General features: G+C 43.3%; 2 protein-coding genes across 2 annotated transcripts in view; both read right to left on the reverse strand.

The window, feature by feature from the left end:
* The window catches only part of LOC122537416 (muscle segmentation homeobox), a 10975-nt gene extending 3760 nt beyond the window's left edge, over nucleotides 1-7215 (reverse strand). The window contains exon 1 of the mRNA XM_043670549.1: nucleotides 5800-7215. Within this exon, the coding sequence (XP_043526484.1) occupies nucleotides 5800-6697 (898 nt within the window). The 5' untranslated portion in view covers nucleotides 6698-7215. The remainder of the gene's footprint in view (nucleotides 1-5799) is intronic.
* A 6815-nt stretch (nucleotides 7216-14030) lies between these two features.
* Nucleotides 14031-21406, reverse strand: part of LOC122537417 — a 157839-nt gene continuing 150463 nt past the window's right edge. The window contains exon 5 of the mRNA XM_043670551.1: nucleotides 14031-14179. Within this exon, the coding sequence (XP_043526486.1) occupies nucleotides 14155-14179 (25 nt within the window). The 3' untranslated portion in view covers nucleotides 14031-14154. The remainder of the gene's footprint in view (nucleotides 14180-21406) is intronic.

The following is a 21406-nucleotide window of genomic DNA, read 5'->3' on the forward strand; positions in this document are numbered from 1 at the left end:
GGGGGGGGGGGGGGGGGCTTCAATTCATAATTTTCCCGCCGGAACGGCGCCGCAAACTGGCGTCATTATCTTTTTGCCGGCCGACCGCAGGATTCCGGCCGCGAATCGCCCCTCGCTAACGCCTATCGCTTGTAGTTCATTAACGTCGCGCGTATCGTCCCACGGGAGAAAGGTGGTACGTAGACGCTCTCGAAATAATTCGTCCCGCGCGAGCACAGACTCCCTCTCTTTCTCTCTCTCTCTTTTTTGGTTGCATCATCTCCGATCAATTACCGATCCTCGTGTTTACACCGGTACACAGTGCCGGATACGACGTTTTGCGCGGGAATCTGTCCGTTCCGGGGACGCTTTTTCACTAGCTTTCTCGGCGATTTTGCTATTCGGGAGAGTGGAGTGGCGGTCGTTCAAACCAGGCTTTCTATTGGCAAGGATAGGTAAGATTACAGATCGGGATTATAAAGAATTTTTTTGCAAAGTTATTGTTTGTATAGCTTTTCAAAAAATATATAAACTATAAATTTTAACTTTATATATATAACTTTTATTATATATATTTATAGTTTATTATATTACATTTATTATATATATTTATAGTTTATTATATTACATTTATTATATATATTTATAGTTTATTTATAGTTTATATATTATATATATGTTAATAGTTAGATACACATGATGTTGTTATTCAGGAAAATGGAATGGTGGTCATTCAAAGTAGTTTTTGTATTGGCTAGGTTAAAGATCGGAATGTAAAGTATTTTTTTATAAAAAAACGTTAGAATTTCTAGTTTATATGTGTGTGTGCGTGTGTGTATGTATATATATTTAATTCATATACCATATAACGTTGAAATCTACGCTCATCACTCTCGATACGAAAAGATTGGTAAACTGGTCAGAAACGACGTCAACATTATCTGCCGATTACTTACACTCTCTGATATTTTTCACGGCTATCTTTAACCCTTGGATGAACTTTCAATTTCACTTCGACAATCGATGCCTATGTTTAATTGGTAAAACAGAAGCGAAGCTTCCTTCGCAGCGTTGGAAACCCACCGCGAGATAATGGACGATTATGTAAATCTTCAAATAATAACATCAACAGATAGCTGCGATCATTTAATTTAAAATCAGACGGCGGTTTCAAATATCTGCCTAAGAATTAAGTAACGGCATAATAAATTAAAATAGATGTCGTTTAATGGTATCGTTGCATTTAGGAAAAGATTTTCATTGTTTCACCTGTGACTTTGTAAATTATCTTTTCTCAGTGCAAGAACCAACTACGTATAATCCCCAAAAGTCCTCGAAAATCTCCCGACAATGTCCCAAAATCATCCCTTCCGACACTTGTCGGAACCAACGGTTACAGTAAGCCGGCAACAATCGAACGACACCGACACGACGAAACAGATGGAACATCTTATCAGAAACTCCAGTAGAAGCCAAGAGAAGAGGAGAGAGAGAGAGAAAGCGCGCGTCAAAACATATCGGTTATATTCCCCGAGATTTGTCTCGAGACAATTGACAGATTTGTAGGGCGGAGGTGAACGGCTGTGGAAACGAGCGATCTCTCGAGACGAGACAAAAGGCCGGTAAGATCTCGTTCTCGTTCTCGTTCTCCTCTCTCGTCGCGTCTGAATTTCAAATTTTCCACCGAGAGACCCGAGACTCCCCATCTCCTCCCCCTCACCCTTCGTTGCACGAAACCGCGTGCTCTTCCCGCTTCGGGAACTCGCGAGCCGAGGCTTTTGCGATTCCACCCTGACGAGGAAGACTCGTCCTTTGTGCGTTGATCTTCCATCTTGTGTTTCTTTTTCTGTCTCTCTCTTTCTCTTGCTCGCTAAGGGTCCCAATTAGTCTGGATATTCGTGGATTCGTCGGTTTCCGGCCGAGGACCGACAGGACCCACGAAATCGATTTTAATCCGGCCGATCGAGGATGCGCATTCGAAATAATTAGCTGATCTCGCGGAGATACCGCGGAGATTCCGCGAAACGATCGGTAGCGGAGGTGGCTGTCAGGTTCCTTTGTCGATTCGTTGCGTAACGATCCTCGGGAAGATTCGGCGGAGGATCACGAAAATTGGGACATTATACGACGTTCGAGTTTCTCGTTTGCGTTTAAAAGATTGCTTGGCTTCGCCAAGGATAATTCACCGAGATCGATTGTGAATAACTTTCAATGATCACGATTGTTTCAGCGGGGAAAAGTAATTTAATTCAGTTGCGAACGATCTTTAAACACTGTACGTTTGAAAGCAGATAACCATAATTTTTCACGTTACAACTTCCACTTATCGAAAGAAAAGAAAGAGATACTAGATACTATTTAATAAAATCAAAAAATTCGAAAAACTCGGGGGATATTATTCATTTTCTTTTGCTGTATTCTCTCGTCGGTATACGCGATAATTTGTTTTACTCTGAACATCAATGGTAGTAAAATCTAGATTGATCATTCCACGCAAAGAGCCTCAAGATTCTCAGAGTCTCTTAATTTTAAATTTCAAATGTCATTCCCCACTTGCCTTTTACCTTCAGAACGTTCGAAATTTATATTCGCGAAAGAGGAAACGTTTCGAACGGATTTTTCCCGAAGAGATCGCAAAACGAGATCCTCGATCGTAACGGAGGCAATTATAGAGCGTATAATTGACGAAGAAGAAAACTGAATTGAATGCACCGGCATTGAGAATCGACTGCGGATACGATTGTTAAATAAAAAAGGCCTTCCTTTCGATCGAGTTTCATGCAAATTACTGAAATAATTAGCTGATCTCGCGGAGATACCTTGGCAGAGGAGAGCGAGAGAGAAAGAGAGAGAGGAGGAGGTCGCGACGAGAAAAAGGCAAGGTAAAATCCAGCAGCTCGTCGCAGTTGGAGCTGCTCTTTGTTGCGTTGCGCAACGTTTCCATGGGCCACGATTTCTATGCGCTCCTATTAGTCGGCCCGATCGATAAACGAGCGCTCGTACGTTTTATTAGAAATCGAAATTCTAAGGAACGTTCCACGAAATCGGCTATATTTATCTCTTAGCTGTCCAAATGAATCAGCTGCTCGAACGCGAGGGCAATTAATTCAGACGACTTGACGTTCCTCCATCGGTTTCGATTGCATCGTGTAACTGCTTCTAATTTATTCGCGGGAAATTTCCCCGCGTTAGGTTATTTTCAGCAAGTGGATCTGTACTTCTGTCGTTCGACGTCGACGTCGGAGACAACAGTCCGTTTCAACCCTTTTCGTTGTTAATCTCAGACCGTTGGGTCTTGTATATACTGAATGAAAATCCGAAACTGTAGGATCATTTTTTATCTTTATCCTTAGTTTCATAAAATTTCGCCATTTTGAACTTGAATTTTTGATTTTCAGAAATGTCGCATTGCTCGCAATTTTTTCGCTAGTATTTAAAATTAATATTGCAGGAACAGAGCGTGTAAAACTCTCGGAAACGTAGGTATTACTTTCGGATCAGAAAATTTTCTGAAGATTGATCGACGAAAACCGCGGGGCCGATTTATCAGCTCTTGGGCGCTGAGAGGATTAAAGTGGAGGACGGTGATGCAAAGTTTGAAGGGTGCGCGATTCGGAGGAACACCCTCTGTAAGAGGCTATATTTCAAAATTCACGCTGCCTCCCCTAACTCGTTCGTCGAGCCTCGATTACGGTCGATTGTACTCCGTTTTCGTGGGCCACCCTAAATCGCGGTACGATCGAACAACAATGATTTATAAATTGACACGGAAAGAACCGATTCGCTATTAAAAGCAGCATTATAGCTACCTATTTCTATAGTTACGTTTCAAGTTAGTTTACCAGCGAAATGTCTCGAGCAACAATTTACAATTCTTCGTATAGGAAAAACACTATTCATTTATTGTCGACTGTGTTTAGTTAAAATATTCCATTCTCTGTTTCTAAACGTGCGAGATAATTGGAGATTCATCATCTGTTATTGCCTTTTTTTTTTCGTTTCAATCTCCTTCTCGTCCGATTTGAAACGCCGGTTTGTGTGTCCAAACCAGCTTGTGTAACCTAGAACTCTACGTGAAAAACGAAGCCAAAAAACGAAACGTGTAGAACATTCTACTTAAATTTCTAATAATGTATCTATACATATTCCATCGGTTGCTTTCAATTTTACAAAGTTGCGTCTATCAAGGGAGGAAGGGGGAAAAGCTTTTTATAACTTTGCCGTCATCCATTAATATTCATCCGAACTAATTGTAATTTCATAAAATTCCATTAATTGGCCTTAATTAAGAGTCGACGAATTGTGAAAACAGAAAATAGGCTGCGGGCAAGAAAGTAGGTGAACAACAATCGACGACGGCGCAGAAAATGAGGAAAGAGGTGAGAACGGAAAGAAAGAGCAAGAAAGAGGCGATTTGCAGTTGCAACACCTTTTTTGTAATAATCGTCCCCATTGTCTGCCGTCTCGGATTCCACGGAGCCGAAGACAAGAACCGGCCCTCTGTGCTCCCTCTTCTCTGTCTCCGCGTGGTCGGCGCTCCGACGAAGCGAGAAAACTTTGATTGCCTCTTTTAACGAGAGCCCCGCGCAATTATCAAGCCGCGACCTCAATAATTAGTGTTAACGATGATTCAATCGCGGCGAGTCATCCGCGCGCGCGCACGCGGACGCGAGTTCCGAGAGTTAGCTGCATTCCTTTCGCGGTGATTTTAGGTGACTGCCTCTTTCCAGCCGCCTGAACGTTTCCACCGCTAATAACGTCGCCGCGTCTCTCAATCAGCCCCTTTTTCTGCGATATTTTCTCTCGCTCGGTATTTTAATTCCGTACTTAACCTCAATGCTATTCGTAATTCACTCGTCGATCGTATCGTGAAAGTAAAAAAAACTTCTCAAACCGTTCTTTTCAAGGTTTTCATTTATTATTTTGAACGACTTTCTGTTATCAACGACTGATCGCTTTGATCAACACGCTCGCGTAAATGTTTCGCTTTTCTAAATTAATACTCATTGAAGGTGAAAATGAAGAAAATGTCCGATGTTGAAACAGGGACAGAAATTAAAAAATTTGTTTCGAAATATTAGCCTCGTAACGATCTGTTGTTTGAAACGAAGAACTTGCATGGAAGGAATAGAATTTGAATAGACGCGAATTTTCACGTCGGCGAATGTGTTGACAGAAAATTTGCTCTCGCAGCTTGTACCCAACTTCTCATACGTTTGAAACATTTTCCATTGTTACGATAAGCGACAACTCGTTCGCTGGTTGAATGTAAATTAATTGCACGGTGTCGAACGTCTCTGATTTATTCCAAATCCAGAATCACCATCTGGGTACATCGTCGTTGGTCTCTCTCTCTCGCTCTCTCTCTCTCTCTCTCCCTCGGAATACCTTTCCCCGATCAGAATTTCGGTACACGCGAAAATAGATGGCGGCGGGGAATCGGTGACCGATCGGTGGCACGCGGAGGGACTTCCGTTGAGCCGCTTGGCTAATTTTATTCTCGGAACAACGAAACGGCGCGGAGATGGCGAGGAACGTCGAACGCCGTCGGCTCCATTGAACGAGTCGTCGCCGCACGATTGCTATATCGCTTCTCGTCTCGCAAAGCGTGACAATCTCGCCTACCTCACAATCGGCGCGTTGTCCCCTCGCGCCGGCGAAAAATGAAAAAACGCGACGAGCGAGCCGATTGGCGGCCGGCCAGGACGCCCGGTTCAAAGACGCACGCACGCGTTGTCATCGGTCCGGCAAATGGCAAACGACAAACGACAAACGGGTGAAACAGCGCCGCGCTGAACAAAAGATCGTGTCGGTACTCACCGTTTAATGGCGCGTGATGAGAGAAGTGCGAGGGGAAGAAGCTGGCCGTGGCAGCGGCAGCAGCGGCCGCCGCCGCCGCCGCCGCTGCACCCTGATGCCCGCCACCCCAAACCGCCGGATGTAGCCCGGCCGGGATGCCGGAGATGCCTCCCAAACTGGAGAATCCGGCGATGTACGCCGGAGTCGGTCTGACCGGCGTCGGGCTGCTCGCCTGTTGGTGCTGGTGTTGAAGATCCTCCACGTCGACCAAGCTGTTCTCGTCCTCGTCCTCGATGTCCTCCGATGGTTCCGAACATCTGGACCTGGCTCCATCGTGGCAGCTGCTTCTCGGCGATTGAGGCCCAAAGTCCGAATGACCGACCCCCGAGGAGGGGACTTTCGGAGGCGGGGAACATTGCACGACTTCGGACGTGGATCCACAGTCCGCGGAGGTTTGCACCACGTAGTCCAGAGCTCTGGGCGTCCGTTGGTTCGACCCAGGTGATCCCACCCTCGTGTCCACCTCGATCTCGGGGAACCTGGTTAACGTCCTTCCATCTATCAGGGAGCTTCTGGACGTGTATTGAGTCGATCTGTGTTCCTGAATACCGGGAGACACCGACAGGTATCTCGATCTGTAGTCACCTGGTGAATACTTTTGCAACGTGGAGTTTGGCAGCAGTTGTTCCTGTCTCACGGGCGAGTAAGAGATCAACGGTGAGGATCTGGGTGACACGGAGGACGCCTCTTGCCTGGAGGAGTCCGATTTCTTGGTGTCGGCCAGCAACGCCGCGACGGAGAAGCTCAATCGATGCGCTGCCGGTTTCGACGCGTTCGCCTGCTGCGGCGCCTGTGCCTCGTTGGAACCTGGACTGCTCGATGGAGGCGTCACCGGGGATGTCATCCTTAGTACTGTCATTCTTGGACCGCGATTCAACACTTCTTCGAACCTGTATTCCCTTCACTCAGAGCCACTCTGTCTGAGCTTTTGCCAATCTTCTTCGATCTTATCTTATCTTCTATAATACTCTCATCTTCGTAATGTGAAATACTGTCTCTTTTGACAAACTGTCTCACTTGTCTCACAATTTCATCGACACACAGTCTCAGTCTCGGATAGAAGGGGAAAAAAAAAAAAAAGAAGAGAGGAGGAAAGAAAAGGAAAACTGTGTCTGAACTGTCTGAAGTCAGACGACGACGATTTCCCCAGATCGTGATGACGATCACGAACGCGCGCAGAGTACGACGCGCGACGCGTTTTTTGACAGGTGAGAGAACCACAGGGGGGTTGATCGACGGATCGATGGATCTCCGGCCAACTGACCTCGACTAGCCTCTACTCGACTCGAGCTCTCCGTGTGGACTGACTTTGACCATCGCCGGCTGCGGCGCTCGGACTTTTTCGTTTTGCGGGTGGAGGCGCCTCGCGAGGTTAGTGGGGATCCCAGGCCGTGTTGCTTGGAGAGAGACGATGCAAGGAGAGACGGTGCCGAGAACCGCTCTCGCGTAGAGGGGGGGGGGGCGAAAACGCGAGAAAGGGGAAATCCAAAAGTGGGCGGCGGCCTCCAGGAGGCAGAAGGGGCATGGCTCTGTTGGATCGCTCCGCCTTCGTGGCCGGGTTCCTCTGCGGTGGAACGGAGCACGAACCCGCATCAGCTATAGAGACACCGTTGATTTTTCCCTGCCAGGGATAAGTTTCTCTCTTGCAAATGCTCTCGTGCGAGCTTGGCTTCAGGGGGAGTGCAGGGATTACCCGTGGATACGGTTCTCTCTGGTGGGGGGCTACTACGTCCTTTGAAAGAGCGAGAGAGAGATTTTATCGTTTGACTAGCGTCTCTACCGTGGAAGACGGTAATGAGCGTAATTGACCAATTAGGGCCGGTGATTAAGAGTGGAAAAAATGCTGGCTCGCCTCGAGTGTCGTCGATCATCATCGCGTCGTTATTGATCCGCTCGCGAGAATCCCTTTTGGGGGATCTCGGGGTGAAACTGGTTACGTAACTGACGACTGTGTGTCTTTCCTCTCCCGGGCTGTGTGTGATCGATCACGCTCCAACTGAACAAACAGATTATAATCCCAGCCATCCGCGCAATTCGGACTCTTTAATCGTCTGCCGTTCGAGGTGAACAAACGGGCAAGGGAATTCGCAGCGATAACAGGAAAGGAGAGACCTTCTGTTGCGCTCGGTGTTCGGACGAAGCGAAATTCCTATCATCCTGTATGTTCGAACGATGTTACACGAGTAAAAGCAAAGGAGGCGGCTGGTTTCCTAAAACGATCGGGAGCTGTGCAAGCCACGTTGCGAGGGACAACGCGGATGTGTTGAAAACGGGATCGTTTTGCATCGATCCCCGGCAAAGATATCGATCCCCTTTGCCGCGGCGGATGAAGTGGCAGCGCGAGACGGCGGAAGTTGGCGCGAATGAAATTTACGGCTGCCAGCCAATTCCGCGCAAATGGAAGAGGCGCATCTATGAGGTTTTATTCGGCCCGGTTTTATCGCCGCAACCTATCGGCAGGCATTTGTTTCTGCTTATCGGCGGGACTACGTCAAGCTCCCGTTTCGGCGGGCGGGTCGGAGGGGAGAGAAGGACCATCGTAAATATGACGGACGGACGCGACGATGGGATCTCAGCGGCGTCGGAACAAACGAGCGCCGCGTACACCCCGAAAAATCTCCGACTCGGCTCGATCCACGGGGATGAACGACGAGCAAGAGACCTGGAGCGCCGACAGGGCTTGCTGCTCGTTCGACTGCTGCGAATCGATATACCTGGCTGCGCGAACAAACGAAATCCAAGAGGAGAAAGGGCTGCCTGCTCGTGCACACAGGGTCTACCTTTCTTTCTTTTTCTTCTTCGTCGCCGCGTTTCTCCATCCCCGTTTCTCCATCTCTACTCTTTCACGTGCGTCTCTTTGCCGGTGGGTAGGCTAGCGTTGTCTAAATTAACCCTTTCGCATATCAAATTCACTCGTTTGCAAGATCGATTCATTCTACAAATTCGTTTTATCGAATTCGTTTACCACTGTGATAAATGTAAAATTCGACGTGAAGTTGTTTCATTCCCGGATGAAAATTTTATATCACGTAGGTGATGATGATACTTGAACAGAAAGTAGCATTAAAGAGACATGAAATTAACATAAAATGTTAACTATACGTATATATATATGTAGATTCATAGTAGTTGTACATACATGTTCGTATAATAACTATGACAATTTGCAAAAGTTAATAACAACGTCCACTAAACGTACATGGTTTGAAACATCAGCCAATATTTCTTGCGCGAAATTTAATTTGTGAAGAAAGCTTCGTCAACGGAGAAATAATAAAGTGTATTATATTTCATTATTTCAAGGTGAATTTGATCTGCGAAAAGGTGAGTTTAATTCGTAAAAAGGGGTTAATTTATGGCGCAAGAAGGTGAACACGATCTACAAAAAAGGAAGGGTTAATTCGGAGTGCAAAAACCTGCAAGTCTCTCGTTAGAGTATTTGCTTGGATAAACCCGATATTAGATGGCGCCAGCCTGTGGTCAGATAGTAGGGGCCGTTTGATTCTATCGCAGTAGATTTAACCCGGTTATGGTCAGACCGGCCGCAACTGCGTTATATCCTCAATGTGTTTTCATTAAATTAATCCATTTGCTTCGCGATAATGTTTTGATGATTTATTTCGTCGGATTCGGGCGAAATTCTCGATGATATACTCAGAGTTTTAGAGAATTCAAACAGCTCTCGAGTAAAAATTGCCTCGATTCTTTGTCTTCGCGTCGCGCCGCGTTCCGCGTACACTCGCCCTCGAAAATTTGAAGCAAATGAAATAACGATTCCCGGAAGAAAGCAGAGATATTATTATTCACAGCAATTGAAATTCTTGTTGATTACGTTTAAAAATCAAAATTTATTGTCGTAGCACTGAAATTTCGATTAATTCTTAAAAATCTAAATTTCTTGTTAGAAAGATGCAGAAATGAAAATTACTTTCACAATGCCTCTAAAGATTTTGTCAAATTAACAATTAGAACTGCAGCGTTGAAATTTCAATTGAATTCCATTTAAAAAGTTTTTCGTCGGGAAGATTTAGAAACGACAATTACTCTTATAATTCCTGCGGAGATCTTGTCAAATTAATAATTAGAATTGCAGCGTTGAAATTTCAATTAATTCTTAAAAATCTAAATTTCTTGTTAGAAAGATGCAGAAATGAAAATTACTTTCACAATGCCTCTGAAGATTTTGTCAAATTAACAATTAGAACTGCAGCGTTGAAATTTCAATTGAATTCCATTTAAAAAGTTTTTCGTCGGGAAGATTTAGAAACGACAATTACTCTTATAATTCCTGCGGAGATCTTGTCAAATTAATAATTAGAATTGCAGCGTCGAAATTTTAATTTAATTCCATTTAAAAAATTTTTCACCGGAAAGATTCAGAAATGAAAATTACTTTTATAATGCCTGGAGATTTTATGAAATCAACGATTACAGTTTCACTCATTTCTCAGAAAGCAGAGAGCTACGGAATTTTGCGCTCGAGTGTACGCTCCCATCCGACGCTGTTTTCAATCTGCAGATTACCATCGGCTAACGAAAAGCCAGAGGAACGGCGGCCGTTTCGGAATCAGCGGTGAATCTCCTTTTATATTTCTGCTCGAAAAGCGCGAATAACCCGGCGCGGGAAAATGAAGCACGACGGCGATTAATTGTCTGAAACTCGAGGGCCGAAAATGCGCATGGAGGCCGGCCAGAGTACGGAGGACCCCCGAGGTGTTCGATCGAGTCTGTCGATATACCGCGGCCGGAGTAAAAGCTCATAGACGCCTCGGGGTCCGCGCGGAATCGGCCGCGGCAATAAATTTTCACTCTCGCGCGAACTTCCCTGCCGGCGCGTCTCTCGCGCGTTTTCTCTTTGTCGGTGTCGATGAGTCGCTCCGCGCTCGATATTTACAGCCTCCCACCTCCTCGAAACTGCAGATTAAAACGGTAATTGTGCGTAGTTTCGGCCCTGGACAGATCGGTCTCCAGCCGGGGAAATCGGTTTACAGCGCGCCCCGTTGTCGTATTTTACAGAAAAGGAAAAATTCGGTGAGCCACAACTGGACGATAATCGCTCCGCCCTCTCCTGCAGATCGCGACTAAATTCTGAAACACAGGCGACTTTTCGTAATTTTGAAAAGTCGCGCGAGGGAAATTGCAGATTTATAAGGAATGGAGGAAATAGTGCGAACATTTCTTGCATATAAACTGCAGTTTTTTATACGGTTTATAGTTATACAGTTTTTTTTTTTTTTTTTTTTTTTTTTTCAGGCCAAATTTAAAGATGGCAAAAATATATGAAATGCTTGGTAGTTAAAAAATGAAGCAACATATTTAAATTTAGTAGACAGCTAAAATTATAAAATTTTTTACGATGAACGTAGATGTGGTGTTGTGTGATATAATATAATATATCGCCGTAAAAGGAATAATAAAATTTCAAAAGAAAAAATTCTTGAAAATAGAGGCAATCCATGAGTTAAATTATTCGAGATAATTCACATAAATTAAACTTCTTATTGCTTGTACGAAAGTTTATGAAATGGCGAAGGAAATTTTTCAGAATATATATATATTCTACAACAATCGATCGCTGAAAAATCACAACTTCGCCAAAGAAGATCGTAAAAGCAAATTCGACAAAGCGAAATGAGATGTCTTTCGGTCAGCAACCTGTCATTAAAGTTTTTGCGATGTCTTAATCACTTCATGATCGTCGTGAGTAACAAAAGTGGGAGGAGAGTTCGCGTCAATCACGTGGCTATCGAAACTCTCTGAAATTAAACGCGGTTCCGAAGAAGCAACTCTGCGAATGTTTCCACGAACGGTGGAATTAATTCTCTTTAACGTCTTTTGGAATTTTACCGAAAGCAGGAATTTTACCGAATCTCGAATAATTGGAATTGATGCAAAATACACACCTGCCAAACAAACTGAGAATTTCTAACGAACGAAACGATCCAAAAGATTCTATCGGGATTCCCGCTAGAACGTATTATTAGACTATTGCTCTTGCGAGATGTTCAACGACGCAGAAATTTGTGCAAAATGTGCAAAAATAAAATACTTACTTGTTGCAATATTTAGATCCCTTCTTTGTCTTCGTTCGTAAGTTTATTTTTGCCTCGGACGATCAATCGTTCAGTTGTAAGATGAGATAAATTATTTGCAAAATGTATTTGAAATATTTAAATATTTGCAAATATATATTTGTATGATTTAATATTTGTACTAAAATATTTATACATTCGTGTAATTTTTATTTTATTTATAAAATATTTATAAATTTTGTTTACAAAATAATTATATTAAAATATTTGCAAACATATTTTACTGTAGATACGTGAGAATAATTCGAAGGGAGGAAAAAACTTGAGTAAAGAAAATATTACGATACAACTACAAAAACATAATAAATTAAAAAGCTGAACAGTAGAAGAGTGTAAAATATAAATAATCTACTTCTTTGCAAACTCCAGAAAAGATTGCATGCGAGAATTATACGGAGAATCATATCTGTCATCGAATATCAAGTCTAAAATCCCATTTGATCTCCGCGGAACAATTTCTTCGAAAATCCACCCTCTCTCCTCGTTAATCGTCTCTATAAACAGAACGGTCGTCGCTGTCATTCTCGTGATACTCATTCAAGTAATCGAGGACTGACTCGACGTCACACCGGCGACACGCAGGAAACGAGTGTTTTCTATTAAAAATCGCGGACGGCGGGGGAGGAAGAAGAAGGGGTGGCATCTCCGCGAGAAACGCGCAGCGTTATTAAACATCGGCTTCCCAATAATTAAGGAGAACACGAGTGAGATCGGTAGACGGTGGCTGGCAGCGCATAGAGAGGGACGGGCCAATTTGGATGGTTACCAAGGCAAACGATACGTTAAATAGATAGGACGGCTGAGCGGTGGGGAAGCCGACATAATGAGGACCACCCGCTAGCTCCGCAAGACCCGCTCGGTACACGTATACACGGTGTGTCGTCGAGTTTCGCCGCGTATTTCCCGGAACCGTTGATCGCGCGAGTTCGCGTTTCGCGAAAACGCGCGAGATCTCTCACGCAGAGACGATTCTTGGAACGGAAATTGCGGAAAAATTTGTGGTAGTAGCTTGAGAATCACAGGGGACGTTCGAGGTAATTTTTTCGTTGAAGGATAAAAGTGTCGAATGGATGAATGAGACAATCAGTAATCCTTTTTGCATTTCGTGGATTTTAGTGAGATTGTAAGTTGGAAAAGTTGATTGAAAGACAGAGGTGAAAAATCGAGGTAATTTGTCTTTACTGCAGTTAGATGTTTGGATAATCGTCAATCTCCTGTGATATTTCAGCTGTTACAACATTCAGAACAACTTTCTACTACCTGTTTGCTCTTTAGGGAGAATAATCACTGATAGAATAATTATTGAACTAATAATCACTCATAGAATAAATACCGAAGAAATAATCAACCTTTTGAGATTTCTCAAAGTTCATCAACGACAGTTCTCTTTAGAAATCAAATTTTACAACAGATACACTACAGCAACACACTACGACAACAACAATTTGAATCTTACCGTGGTAATAAATATTTTTCAAATGTGACGAGGATCTTCGGAAACAAGATACATGCAATCTGGACACCCTGTACGTGTAAACGACAAAGTGGCACGGCGTGGCCGTTAATTATTAGCACGCCGCTATATTGAGCATGAAAACACTATTTCTTTCGTCCAGAAGAGATTCAAGTCAAATTGGCGTTAAAATTGCAATCACGGTGGTCCGTCTCCAACCTCCTGCCCTTCATCTTCCATCTCTCATTTCTCATTTCTCTCTCTCTCTCTCTCTCTCGCACTCACAGTCCAAGCGTCATTTCTTCTCCGTTCCTCGCGTCTTCCCGTTCACGGAATTAGATGGTCTATTCTCAGAGAACTTCTACACGCCGGTCGTGTCTAATAGCCGTTTAGAGGGATAATTTCTTCTCGAAAGAAAAAAAAAAGAAAAAACAACGAAATCGAAAACGCTCGCTATTGATTCACCCTCGCGAATATACAGAATATTAGCAGAATCAAACGAACGTTTCCAGAATCGTAGTATCGTAGTTTTGTAATAATTTCAATATTAATTTTCAGCTTTCAAATTTATAGTTTTTGGTTTTAAAATATTGTTGAATATTATTGAAGCGCTTGGCGTATCGCACGAAATTCTAAAGAATATTGTCTTCGTATTTATTTGCATTAAAATCAATGGGTTTATTAACGTCACGGGATGACAACGATGCAAACAAGCAAGAGTGGCAAAAGAAAACGAGCTTTATTTATCTTCGACAGCGTTCAATGCGGCTCTCATTGTTCGACGTACGAGCAGGCACTAAAGTAAAATGAAAATATTTATCCAATTAAAAATTAGTTTGCTGGAAGGAAAACATAATTGAATAAGCGTGTCTATAATAGCTTATTTTGGTCAGCGTTGAATCAATCGTAGATCTTTCCCGATCGTTTTTATACAGATACATTTGCAGATATCCCGTCGGAAGGCAATTTATCGTTATTGAATGTAAGAAACGTGTCGGACGTTTGAAATTTACATCGAATGATTTCAAATGGAGTTAACGAAAGTGACAAGACAGTTCAGAATGAAATCGTAGAATTTTCTATTTATTCGTCATTAATTTCTACCACTTCTAAACGGCGTGGAAAATAAAAAAAAAACGCTGCTGCAAAATTAGCAAAACGACAAAGACTTGGAATATTGCATAAATCAGATGCGCAAAAATTTCGAGCAGGAACAAAGGCAAATCAGGGTGTGAAAACGTGAGAAATCGACCGGAAAAGAGGTAAAATATTATCGTTCAATTTCTCCAGATATTCCTTGTATCGTTTCAATGGTGAAAACGAAAAGAGACGTGGATTTGTTTGGCATGGGGCATCGAAAAATCCGCGTTCGCCTCTGGTCAGGGGTTGTGTCTGCGAACATGGGGTTGAATTGAAAGGGCGGGATGGCGGACGAGGGTGCCAAGGGGGAGGACGACGACACGGCAAAAGGCGAACGTGCTCGCGACAACGGGAGGGAGAAAATCGATATTTTAATTGGACAAAATAATTGGAACGAGCGAACGAATGGAAGATCATAATCTGCAGGTTTCCCTTTTGTATTGGCGAACCCGCGCGTCCCATCCGCTTTCCCGTTCCCCCAATCCTCGTCGATTTCACTCCGGCCTACACCCCTACGCCACCCTCCTTTGTTTTTCCTTCCCCCTTGGCGTCCCCCCCCCCCCCCGCCCTCCGCGCGGGGCCATTTCACGTTAAATCGCACACATCGATCGACCTCCAGCTTTCACGTACCCCCTTTCCTTTTATCGTTACTTTGTGCCCTTCTCTTTTTTTTCCTTTTACTGTATTTTGGAAAATTTGGACGACGAGGTTGCACAGGTAACATAGGTTGGAAAACTGAAGTGGGAATGATTGAATATCTATTTTACTGTGAAACTGTGTGATTTCTAATTCAATCAGAGAGTTAGAGTTCACTCACCCTCGAGGGCAGCGATGTTACTCCTTCTACGTACCTGGAAGCGAATTATTATAAATTATTATATTACTATAATTATTATGAACTCGTTTCTCTTAACCACTTGCGCTGGCAACTGATTGCGGACCACAACGAGTGACCGGTATATAATAATTCGTCGCTTTCTTTTTGAACTCGCCGGTATAATATTAACCACCGGATAAGAATTATTGAGAAGTAATAAGTTTATTGTATGTTCTGCCTATTTTGTTTTACTTAAATATACATGAAAGTGAGGAAATATTGCAATTTTGGAACGAAAAAAATCCTCGACGTGCGTGGCGCAAGAGGTTAAACATTTCTAATTATTTAACGCAGTAATTGAAAGGGACCACAGATTTATTGGATATTACAATTGTGCTTATGTTGTCGCTCTTCATTGGCTCTTTTCTTTGGTTTCAGGATGCTTTGTTAATTCGCCCCCTCGAAGGATATAATGAAACGCGCGAACCTGTAGTTACCAATTTTAGACACCAATGGAAATATTCCGCGTAGGCGTCGTTGCTCACGCGAGCGCCGCGTGACCGAGCCCCGGGCGATTCCGCGTCGTTTCCAGTTAATTAAATTTCATTTTCTCCCTGGCAAAGCCGCTTTCGCGACGCGGCCGATCCCCAAACCGCTCGCCGATTGTCTACGGCCTTGGCCGGCGACACACCTGCGTCGCGGTCAATTTCATCGCGACCGCCGTCGTGAAATTAGAATACAAACCCCCGTGGAAAGTCACGGCGAGCACCTCCCCCTCGTCCTCCTCTCCTCTCCCTCCCTCCGGCGCGCGTAACATCAAAGAGCCGCGGGGGAGAAATCCTCGGTTAAGTGGTTTAAGACGTCTATTATTCCGACTGTTCGAGGAACGCGTCCCCTTCCCAGCGATTTTTCTCTTTAAAACTCTCTTTAAGGCTCTTCGTCATCCTCGATTCCGAGGAGTTTGTCAGATTGGTTTGCGGCGGTCGATGGGGAAAATCGACGTTAGTTGGAAGGTGTGAATTTAAATGGCTCGGTAGATCTGTACAATTAGCCGTTTAAACGCGTAATTAAATGTGCAGTACGTGCGCTAATTAAGCTATTAGCCGCGGAATTTATCGAGACGCAATCGAGCCTGCGTCGTAGCCTTCTGTCTTCTAACGTTGTATTTTATCCGAGTGTCAGTGTGAAATTGTTTGCCACAGTATGTCAATCTGATTCGAGGTGACAAAGTAAAGTTGAAAATGAAATTCATACATCCTGCAATTCTACAAGACAAATTACACGTACTACTTGAGAGATATATCAGACAGTTACCATTAAAAATGATCTTCGATCGAGAGAGAAAAATCAAATCACCAGAATTTAAAAAAAAAAGGGAGGGGGGCGGAGTAATTCGACGATTGTGTCGAGGCAACGTGGAAGCGGAAGGCGAGGCAAAAAGAAATGAAATGAAAATTCTTTTCGAAGGAATGTTTAAAGGAGTCGCGGCCAATTGCGCGGGGCGCCCAAATATTTTCGCCTGGGATTTCACGCCGCGTGAAATGGAGCGTCTCGTGTTAGCGGAAAGACGCCTGAAGAGGAGGGAGAGGAAGAGGAAGGAGGAAGAATACGATGGAGAACGTGGCCTGGGCAAAAAGAGGGAGGGTCACGGTGGAGGATAAGGGTCGCACGGAGGGCGTTAGGGCAGTCGACACCTCAACACGTGCTCGCCATGCGTGGCTAGTTAGAGAGGCGCCTATCAGCCAGCTCGACGGCTAACAAGTATATACCCTGAAGATCCGTAACACGTTGCACATCCAGTGTATACTTGTTAGCCCTTAACTGCGACCTGCTCTCCGCCCTCTCGCATCATCGCTCCTACGAGAGCCTCCTAATAGTTCATTTGTTTCTGCTCACTTCCGCTCGATCTTCCTGGGAACTCGCAATCGTGTCGCCGAGCTGAGCATAGAGATAATGTTTCGTTTTAATTTTTCTTTGTAAAAATAATTATTGTTGAGGCATCGATGTGAGCAAATTCTTCTTGATTCTTGAGAATGTTAAGGAGATGTAATACCAATTGTACAACTGTTCATGGTATTGACAGTTTTTCATTTAACTGTGCTGCAAAACTGACGCCACGTTTATATTTGCCAAAACAGCTCATAAAATTTTTTTCTGGAAGGCCAAAACGTCGTACGAAACTGAACATAAATACTACTAATGTTACAATGTTTTATATGTGCGATCGATTTCGTTCTGTTTCCACGCGAAACAGCAATTTATTCCTTTATACATTACAAAAATTCCCTCGGAAGAGAACTCGATTTTTCAAACTTACTCTCTTTCTTTCTCTCTTTCTCCCAGTTGCTTCGCGAGTCACTTTGTAAACGCCCGATATAATGCCAGAAAAGTGATCGTGAGTGCAGCTGCGAGAGGCGGTTCCAACGATCTCGACCGGTGAGGAGTGGTGAAAGGAGAGCGAGCGAGGTACTGATCGGCAGTGGAGGAGTTTTCACACGGCTCGAGAGTTTTGGGAAATCATTAATATCGTTCATGAGAGGCTGTCTCCTCTTTCTCTCTCTTTCTGTCTGATCTGTTTCTGTTTGTAAGCAGAGAGGTTAAGCGGAGCGTTAATAGGCAGGCACGGAAGCGTGCGCGAGTCACTCCGCGACGCCACTTAACGCTTCCGCTTGGCGAGGAGGTTTTGTTGCCGCTTTTTAAGGCCGTCCTCCGCCGCGAGATTTATCGCGTGTTTAGATCGGTCGACGCCTCTCCGGATTAAAGCATTAAGTATAAACGGTGCCGGCAAGCAACCAGAAAATTACTCCCGGGCACAAACGTGACGAAATACTCGTGCGCCACCCGATCCCCCAGTTTCCGACCGATCTAGCCCCGATTTAACTCGAATCGCTCGCCGACTCTCTTCTGGTAATTACCGTCTTTCTTCTGTTCTCGCTTCCCGAAGAGAATAGAGAGAGTTTCTAATTTTCTGACTTATCGTTGGGAGAGTAAATTCTCTGTAAATTCGCGGCTGCTTCTCTTCATAAATTCGTCGCTGATTCAGGGAAACAACCTCCGCCATTTTGCATACGTACAAGGTGGTAGTTTTCAGTTTTAATATGTTTTAAAAGTCGATCAGGTGATGTTGAAAAATTTTGAGAAACACGTCGCTTCTTTCATTGCTTGTACCACGATTTTTCAATCGAAACGCAAATTATATTATTACAGAATGTAGAATATGTAGTGTCTAATATTCTGCTCGATCCGTTCCAAGCAATAAAGTTTTATGAAGTTGTACACTTAACAGTTCACTAATCTAACTAATTTGACATTTAATATTTAATTAATTTCACATTTAACATTTAGCTAATTTACATCATTCGAAACATTGACTCTTGAGAATTGCACTCAAAATAAGGTTGACGATTGATCAATTGCCAGATTTGTATCGCCAATTCATCTGATAGTTCAAAATTCTGTCACATCGTGAACGACGCTGCCAGACACAGATTTGTCCTCGCTGCGACGAAGTTTTCTTCGTTAGAATCAGGCGATATTTTTACATTCGAAAATATCCAAAGCGAGCGCTAATTACGACGCCTCGTGACAGGTGCAATTTGCGACGTGAGCGCCGAGACGGTCCGTGAAATTCGCGAAACGCGGTCTCCGCGGCAACGTGTTTACGAAAACGCGACAGCTCGTACGTCAACCTGGTCGTTAGCACCGCGTAATTGCCCGGGGCCGCGATTAACGCGCGCAACGAATCGAACGCGCCGCCATCTTTCTACCTTTTGTACAGCGTTTACGACTTTTCTGTTCAAATGTTTACAATAAAATATATTTACAGACAGAGAACAATCCTATTATACATTCCACTTTGCACGTCCAGTGAGAAAGATTTGAAAATAATGAATTTTTTTCATGGTGCAAAAGTCAGGATTCCATTTTATAAATTATGTTTCGTAAACAAATATTCAAGAAAATTTATCAACATTTAGGTGGGAAAACTTATCGAAGATACGGTTTTTTAAATATATTGTTAATAAACAAAAGATTTTTTTCGCAAGATGTTAAATTCGTCGTTAAAAAGCACTAATATCATCAATGTATCCAAGAAATGTATCGTCAATGTATACAATAATTTCCGAGATATTTAGCAACATGTTTCGCACCCCTTCACCCCTTTGGGTTGAAGTTCAATATCTAGGGAATTTCAGATTGAATGAAAATTCATTTCATAATTGATCTAAATCAGTGTTTGACACGAAGCAGAGGCACAAGAAAAACCTTTTTCAAAATCATCATATTAAGGATCAAGTGAACTTTCATCATAGCAATTAACTTTCGAATTAATTTTCTTTTCTCTCCGAGTAAAACCGACTGTCATCACTGTTCTGTTAATTTACGATTTACACGATAGCTACTCAAAAATCACCCCCTAAGAAAAAGGAAATAAATATTTGAATGAAAGTCCGTTTCGAGAAATTACTTTCTACATTCTCCGGTTAATGTCTCGAATCCCAGACAGAGAGAGAGTGAGAAAGAGAGAGAGAGTAGCAAACACAGCACGAAACGACGCGGTGAACGTCGGCCCGATAAAACGACGAACACGAGCGGAACTCTCCCGCGATAAACTCTCGGCTGGTGGAACGTGTTCCGTTCTTTTCGCCGAGGATCGAGGAGAGGGAAGGGAGTTTAATATAGATCATCGAGGCATTCGGATTTCACGGGAAACGAGCGGCGGTAATGAAGTGTTAATTGCGAGGGAAAAGGAAAACGCCACGGTGAGGGGTGGCGGTGATTTAGCGAAACTCCCAGTCTACCTTTAAGCTTGTTAGCGTTTCGCCGGTCGTCGAATAAAAACCGCCCGTCGCCGAGTCTAAAACCGCCCGTCGCATTAGCGTTAATTTCCTCGAGCGCGTGGGTGGTTGGCCAGCACGAATCGTCATCGCTGACACTCGAAATCGGTTTTTGCGATCCGATCGCTTCATCCTGTTCCTTTCCCTTTCCTTTCGTCTCTTGCTCGTTTCGCCGTTCCCACCACTTGATTATTATTAACCTTCGCGTTAGAGACTATCGAACCGCGTTGAAAATCAAGAAGAGTAGTTATTAGAATGGAGTTTCTGTTTGCAGAAACCGGGATATGGAGATTCGTGAATTGGAGTTTGAAGTAGCGCGAGGCTTTTTTCGAAGAGAAATTAGAATCTTGGAAATATGGATTGAATGATATTTCATCTATCTCGATGTTCCATCAGTTTATAATTAGTGGAAATAAGTTTCAATTTTTTGTACACTCGTAGAGAATAATTTTTTTCAACGTACAGATGAAAGTTTATGTTCTTTATCGGGAAATGAGTAATTTCTCTGTATTTTTAGGATTTTTGTAGACTCCCAAGGAATGACTTTTTTTTTTTTGTAAAATATATAGACAAAATGTTCTTCGTTTCTCCCTTCAGTTAAATAAATTAATTCATCTTTATTCCTCTGATCCTCGCGTCTTTCATTTCTCTAACAATAAGTCTTACGCGACAGTCGAGCGTTCAAAAATCAAAATCAGAGTTGGAAAGATTTCCAAGCTTCTTCAGTCTGCTGGGTTGGCAATTTTAGAATTTTTAATCGAAGATTGCGTTTAATATGTCAGTTCTCCATAGATTCTCTGCCATTTTTTTTTATCATCTTTAATCCGTATTAATCCACAACTGATTACGGACCATAACGAGAGGCCAAACCGTATATACAATGATTCGTCGTTTTCTTTTCGAACTCGTCGGTATGATATCACTGGATAGAAATTATTAGATAAGTAATAAGTTTATTCTTACTTTGTTTTACTTAAATATATTTACAACTGAGGAAATATCGCAATTTTGGGACAAAAAGTTCTTGACGTGCGTGGCACGTCATTCCAGCGCAAGAGGCTAATTGCATTTGCTAGTTGGTCTGATTATCCTCGCGACATAAGCAAGCAAGCGCATCACTGTGAAACGCGTCTCCGAGATCGTTCCGAAGTGTTTGGCTATGTTTAGCTTGGACGTTTCGGAGATGAATGGTCTCGCCGCGGGTCTCTTAAAGCCTCGTTTCGAATCT

This window comes from Frieseomelitta varia, unplaced genomic scaffold (genome assembly GCF_011392965.1).
Source record: "Frieseomelitta varia isolate USP_RPSP 00005682 unplaced genomic scaffold, Fvar_1.2 scaffold_909, whole genome shotgun sequence".
Lineage (NCBI taxonomy): Eukaryota > Metazoa > Arthropoda > Insecta > Hymenoptera > Apidae > Frieseomelitta > Frieseomelitta varia.